This window comes from Anarhichas minor, unplaced genomic scaffold, assembly GCF_050575085.1.
Source record: "Anarhichas minor isolate MPS153535 unplaced genomic scaffold, ASM5057508v1 ptg000042l, whole genome shotgun sequence".
NCBI lineage: Eukaryota > Metazoa > Chordata > Actinopteri > Perciformes > Anarhichadidae > Anarhichas > Anarhichas minor.
In genome coordinates this window covers 12,885,001-12,892,500 of record NW_027466488.1, presented here as the reverse complement: position 1 = coordinate 12,892,500, position 7,500 = coordinate 12,885,001, and the positions used below count along the sequence as shown (strand labels likewise).

The 7,500-nt window shown below is 45.0% G+C and overlaps 1 protein-coding gene across 1 annotated transcript in view; it reads left to right on the top strand.

Annotated features, from left to right (window-relative positions):
• cemip (cell migration inducing hyaluronidase 1) overlaps positions 1–7,500 on the top strand; it is a 119,402-nt gene that overhangs the window by 48,447 nt on the left and 63,455 nt on the right. The window contains exon 12 of the mRNA XM_076109780.1: positions 6,483–6,652. Coding sequence (XP_075965895.1) covers positions 6,483–6,652 — 170 coding nt within the window. The remainder of the gene's footprint in view (positions 1–6,482; positions 6,653–7,500) is intronic.

The window sequence follows — 7,500 nt, the reverse complement described above, 5'->3', positions numbered from 1 at the left end:
TCGTGAAACGAAACTTAACAGCAGAGGCTGTCGGGTAGTGAATCACATCACGTGATGCAGCTCAGCCAATCAAATATGGGCATTCTGACAAGTTTCCTGACCCGAGTGAGATGTACCACACACCGTGACACAGGGGGCTGAGACGGGGAAAGACTTTGCAGAGCAGTACGTTCAATGTTCGAGTTGTGAAAGTAAAATCATAAGACGGTCTCTGTGGGTCGTGACTTGTCATTAAGGAATGATGATTGAGCTGTGCAGTGTTCTAAACAGATTGGATGGCATGCAGCAGATGATATTACAACCAAAAGAGACTTTATTCTTGACTTGGTCTTGTGACCGAAGACTTGAGACTTGACTTGAACTCTTGCTTAAAGACTTGACTTGGACTTGCAAAAAATTTCATCTCTGGTACACACACACACACGCTAGACGCAGACGCTATTGTGTTACACGTCACACTTCTATTGCTTCTCGGATGCCGGCATTGTTTGGTTCGGTCACGATCGGGCAAAAAGACAACTTGGGATGGACCCAAATGCAGATAGACACAGGGAGCAGAAGGATGATAAACAGTGATCTTGATAAAGAAATATCCAAAACAAAACTTACAAAGCAGGTGAGTCCAAAAATGAGTAACTGACAATCCAACAGGAAACGACACAAAACATTTTCAGGTAACTCGGACATATATACAGAAAGGAGGTAAGACCACAAAGACAGGAAGTGAAACTTCCTTTAATTAATTGATTGATTAATTGAGTATTTTTTTACAGTGTAATCATAGTGTGTAATAAAGTTGTACTGCTGCTGTTCCTTTTCAAGTAACAAGTCCCAGAATATCAATGCAGAGTGTCAGTGAACAGATATAAAGCAGTAGTGTGTTCACGTGAACGGAGCAGGTTAAAAGCATTTAACGGAGAAAGTCATGGCGAGCGGACGAGGAACTTGAGAAGCCCCCGGCGTCATTTAAGTCGCAAGTTTGGGAGCATTTTGTCTTCCCTGTAACTTATGACGGATAAGGGTGGTGGACGAAACCGTTACGGTATGTAGGCATTATTTAAAGAGAAAGACATATGATAACGGCAATACATCGGCATGTCCACACATATGAAGAGACCATCCCGTCTGTCAGTGACGGGGGCCAAGGCACAACAACATTTGTTTTCATGTAAGACTATAGCCCAAAGTTCTTTGCTTTAAGTGTTTTTGAAGTTCTTTAATTAATAAATGGAAAGCAAAGTTATATTTGTCTCCTCCCCTTTTCTTTGCTGATCCGAAAAATTATCCGATCCGTGACTCAAAAACCTTGAATCGATCGAAACGTGAATTTTGTAATCCGTTGCACCCCTAGTGGCTTGCCGCAACTATTACATTTATTTCAAGTGTTTCAGGTGGGAAGAAATTCTTTGTTACATCAGTCAACATGTCCCAGGAGTCACAGGACTCTGTTTACACGTTGGCTGCAGGTATGCTCTGGCCGCAATTTGCCACCTAAAGTTGAACTGTCCCCAGCTTATAGTTTGACCGCAGCAAGTTGCGATGTTGTCTGCCTGTCTGTCTCTCTCTGTCACTCACTCACTCACCCACACACAAAGTGCACGACATAAACCCTTATGGTATGTTGGCATAATTTAAAGAGAAAGACATATGATGACGGCAATACATCGGCACAATTTAGGAACAATAAAACTCTGGACCTACTGTATACAAATGCAAATGATGCATACAGTGCTACTGCCCTTCCCCCCCCCCCCCTTGGCAGGTCTGATCACAACCTGATCCTGTTAACACCCAGGTATGTTCCTCTGGTGCAGAGGCTGCCTGTGACCACCAGGACTGTGAGGAGGTGGTCTCAGGAGGCTAATGATGCCCTGCAGGACTGCTTTGAGTCTACAGATTGGGATGTGCTGTGTGACCACATGGGTAGGACATCAACAGCATGACGGACTGTATCACAGAATATATTAAGTTCTGTGAACAAACCACCATACCATCCCGGACTGTACGCTGCTTCCCCAACAACAAGCCATGGATGACCAGTGACCTGAAAGCTCTTCTTAATAAGAAGAAAGCAGCTTTCAGGTCTGGGGACAGGGACGAGCTCAGGAGAGTCCAGCGCGACCTGAAGTTGATGATCAGAGAGTGCAAGGACTCCTACAGGAGGAAGCTGGAGGCCAAACTCCAGCAGAACAACGTGAAGGAGGTGTGGACGGGGATGAAGCAGATTACCGGCTTCAAGGCTGAAGGCAGACAACCAGGGGGCTCCCTGGAGAGGGCAAACGAGCTAAACTCTTTCTTCAATAGATTTAGCTCACAGCCCTCATCTGTCTCCTCCACACACACCTCCCAAACACCCCCCCCCCCTGTCCCCCCTGGTGAGCTGCATGGACTCAGAGCCCTCCACTTCTAAGGGCTCTGCCACCACCGAGACTATGACCCCCCTCCCCCCCCCCCTCTCTGTGACGACTGGCCAGGTTGGGAGACAGCTGGAGAGACTCCACCAAGGCAAGGCTGCTGGACCTGATGGCATCAGCCCCAGGGTCCTGAAGACCTGCGCCAGCCAGCTGTCTGTTGTCCTGCAACACCTATACAACCTGAGCCTGAAGCAGGAGGAAGCCCCGGTGCTGTGGAAGACGTCGTGCCTGGTTCCTGTACCAAAAAAAGACGACACCATCTGGCCTCAACGACTACCGACCAGTTGCCCTCACATCACATGTGATGAAGGTGCTGGAGAGGCTGGTCTTGGCCCACCTCCGACCGCAGGTGAAATCCTCACTGGACCCTCTGCAATTTGCATACCAGCCTCATGTTGGAGTGGACGATGCCATCATCTACCTGCTGCAACGAGCTCAGTCGCACCTGGATGGATCCGGTGGCTCTGTGAGAATCACTTTCTTTGATTTCTCCAGTGCATTCAACACCATCCAACCAGTGCTGCTGAGTGAGAAGCTGCGGGTGGTGGGGATTAACGCATCCACTGTCTCCTGGATCACTGACTACCTCACGGGCAGACCACAGTTTGTCCGACTGGGCCGTGTGCTGTCTGATGGGGTGGTCAGTGATACTGGAGCCCCACAGGGAACTGTTCTGTCTCCCTTCCTGTTCACCTTGTACACCACTGACTTCCAGTACAACTCTATGTCATGCCACCTGCAGAAGTTCTCTGATGACTCTGCAGTGGTCGGGTGTATAAGGGACGGACGGGAGGAGGAGTACAGGGCAGTAGTGGATGACTTTGTGGAGTGGGCCGGTAGAAATCACCTGCGTCTGAACGTGGCCAAGACCAGAGAGATGGTGGTCGACTTCAGGAGGAAGACGACGGCTCCACAACCGGTGAAAGTTCTGGGAGAGGATGTGGACATGGTGGAGGAGTACAAGTACCTGGGTGTCTCCATCGACAACAGGCTGAACTGGCAGACCAACATCAACGCTGTGTACAAGGAGGGGACCAGTCGACTCTTTTTCTTGAGGAAACTTCGATCCTTCAACGTGTGCAGCAAGATGTTGGAGATGTTCTACCAGTCTGTTGTGGCCAGTGCACTGTACTTCGCAGTAGTCTGCTGGGGGAGCAGCATTGGAGCCGGAGACACCAACAGACTGAACAAACTTGTTAGAAGGCCGGCTCCATCATTGGTTGTAAACAAGACTATCTGGAAGAGGTGGTGGAGAGGAGGACACTGAATAAATTATTATCCATATTGGATAACCCGGACCACCCTCTCCACCACCTACTGCAGGGACAGCGGAGCACTTTCTCCAACAGACTGATCCAGCTCCGCTGTCACAAGGACAGATACAGGAGAACATTCCTGCCCTCTGCTATAATGCCCTGTCCACACTACTCCGTTTCTCCTTGGATGCAGATTTGTCAAATAGAAACAATCTCCGTCCACAGAGTTTCAGCATCATTCTCGAGTTGATCTGCGTCCACACGGCAGCCTTCGAAGGCGGACAGCACGTGACCATTAACGTACACTGGGCATGCACGTGACTGTGTAAACAGGAAGTGGATTGCTTGCTTAGTTAAAAAAAATAAAATACGACAGAGTAATAAAGTAGTCTTTAATAATGAAAGGTTGTATTTGATACTCCTCTAAAATCTCCCTCCCTCTATAGTCATACTCAAACAGACACAGTTCGTGGAAAGTTTTATTTTTCAGACGTAGTTACAGCGCTGCGGGTCTCTCGCTCTCTCTCTCTCCCGAATTTACTTTAACATCAACACTTACACATAAACGTTTACTAGATTATGGGTCCATCAATGTGGTCTCTCACTCGTTTCCTCAGTGTTGTTGTCTGTTCTCACTAGTAGCTCTGAACATCATGTCCGCCTAGCTAGCTTCTAAGCTAACTTTAACATTACCGCCAATGGAGAAATGCTAACCGCGATTAGCGGTGCGGGTCTATCTCTCTCTCACATCAAATTTACTTTAAAATCAACACTTACACGTAAACGTTTACTAGAATATGGGTCCATAAATGTGGTCAACACACGTCTCTCACTCTATTCTGCTCTTGCTTCGTGCAGGAAAGCTTAGCAGATCGCTAACAGTAGATCCGTGAAATAAAGACCATGGAATCCATAGAAGAGTTTCAAGACTTCAGTGTGAATCTTTCTTATTTGTAAAACTGTGGAAACACAATATGAAATATGGCTTTACAAACTGTCCCTATACACATTACATGAATACAAAACAACAATCCATGATATAGCCAGCATGTAACATGTCCGCCTAGCTAGCTTCTAAGCTAATTTTAACATTACCGCCAATGGAGAAATGCTAACCGCGATTAGCATTTAACACAACACAAATGTTATACTTAACACGCGAATAGAATATATCTACGTACATCTTTTCATGCTTCATAAAGACATACTTACAGACTAAGGTCTCTCAAGGCTACCAAACGGAAGAAGTAAAACGTTAGTGCAGCATGTCTTCTCATTAGAATCTAAAAACAACGAGCTGCTCCATAGGGCTGATGCCGGTCACGCTGCTCGCTAATCACTCCAATAACAGCTGCTTCCTCCACAGAAATGCAGACTTTTACTGCACAACAGCTGCTAGCTGTTGTGTTAGCAGCAACATCATGTAGCTGTTGTGCTAGCAGCAACGCTTGCAATTAGTTATCCATGTTGAAATGAATCGCTGGTAGCCCAGTTTGTTTTCTTCCGGGTACGGGTCACGTGATAGTGAGTGTGACGAATCAGGGACGGAGACGTCATGGTTGCCAAGAACCAATCCAGTAGCGAACACGGGTGTGGGCGTAATTTTTTCTAAGCACATCAGTATCCGACCGTCCACACGCAAACGCAACCCCGGAGTTCTCAAATACCTCCAACCTCGGCGGAGTTTTCAGATTCCTCCGTTTAGGGTGCTCCAAAACTCCGGCGTAGTGTGGCCGCTCAGTGTAAACGAAGCAAATACGGAGTAGAAACGGAGTAGTGTGGACAGGGCCTAAGACTCTATAATAAATCACCTCTGGCCAGATCATCCTCCACATAATTACACACTGCTACACTGTCGTTTGCTGGGGTTGATTTTAAATTTTTGCACTACTGTTTTTCACCTAGTCAGTTAATTTAACACTATTCTATTTCATTGTATATACTGTGCATTTTTGTTGTTTTATCTTATATATTCTATATTCTGATATTTAATTTGTCCTACTCCGTTATTCTATTGTATATATTGTGCATTTTTTAATACTTAATATTTTTGGTTACTCTGTTACTTTGCTTCTTGGTATGTCTTGCTGCTGTAACATACAAATTTCCCCCTGGGGATGAATAAAGTACATATCTATCTATCTAAAACGTTAAAAAATGAGGTAAAATTAGAAGATGTTCTAAAACACTGGAACTCCATTAGACTATGTCAGCAACTCAAAGTATTAGAGTTACAGAGTATGTGTATGTGTTATGCATCAATGTGTATATGAGTGCCTCTGTCTGTTCACTATAATTATATAGCCTGCCCATTCTCCTTTTAAAAAGAGAAAAAGTGGTGCAACAGACTATGACTAAGCTTCACCATTATGTGCTCCATTGCAAGTATCTGAAACATCTGTTCAGCCACACACACACACACACACACACACACACACACACACACACACACACACACACACACACACAAACAAACAAACAAACAAACAAACAAACAAACAAACAAACAAACAAACAAACAAACAAACAAACAAACAAACAAACAAACAAACAAACAAACAAACAAACAAACAAACAAACAACAAACTCTACTTTTCTCAGTGTCTGGTGAGAGTCTGTGTACACTGCTCAGCTCTTTTGAATGGACTGTTTGGTAGAAACAGTGAAGCTTCAGCCCTGCAGATCCAGCATTATTCAACAGTCTCTATGTTGGTTCTAATGTTTAAATGTTGAGACCTTGAGGTGTGTGTGTGTGTGTGTGTGTGTGTGCGTGTGCGTGTGTGTGTGTGTGTACGTGTGTGTGCGTGCGCAGGTAAGGCCCAGTTCATCCACATGGGTGAGGAAGTGGATGGGGTGGACATGAGGGCGGAGGTGGCCCTGCTGAGCCGTAACATCCTGGTCCGTGGTGAGATGGAGCCCGGCTGCTATGGCAACGAGGCCTGCAAATTCTTCGACTTTGACACTTTTGGCGGACATTTGAAGGTACATTGTTGTCCTAACCATGTCGTTTACAGAGCAGTTAACCAGATGATTCACATATGAACCAGCTTCCACCAGCGGTCATTGTATGCTGCCTGAGGACAAGCACTGAGCAGTGACTTGTGTTGTGGAATATTTCTTATGACTAGTCGGGAGAAGAAAGTTGAGGTTTTCTATCAATATAAAGTAAAACAGAGTTTTGATGAACGATCAAGGTTTGTAAAGTCAATTTATTTGCTTGCAAGCAAAGAGAACAGTCTCACAGACACATTGCAGTCATCTAGGAGAGTGCTCTGCCTAACAGTCAGAATGCATGGACATTTAGACTCAGACAGCTTCCTGTTATCTGCTTTAGCTAACAAGAATACACAAAGAACACAATAAAAGGCAGGTCATCCTTCGAGCCTTAGTATATAATTTAAGACAGTCAGGAAGATGCTTTTATCTCCTGTTTACAAATCCCTTTTGTTCACAGTTTGCCTTACCCTAATCAGTTTAAACTCACAACAGATGCTTCCTTTGAAGTCACTGTGACATCGTAAAAATGACCATTTGCAGAGACAGAACAGACATTCTTTACCCTCACCCATCTTATCTGCATGCAAAGGTTTACGCCTTTACCACTTCAGATAACGCGTCACAAAGGAAGTTAAAAGTATTTCAAACAGAGGATCTCTGTTAATCAAGGCCTCTCTGTGTCTCTGTCTTACGAAGAAGAAACAAACAGTGCATAATGATAACAGATAACAAGACACCTGGATACTAAACTAATTAAAGTCATCTACTGAAACTACAGTTTGGTGTCTGCTCTTTTAGGACTTACATTCCTTAAACCTTCACATTAGACTATG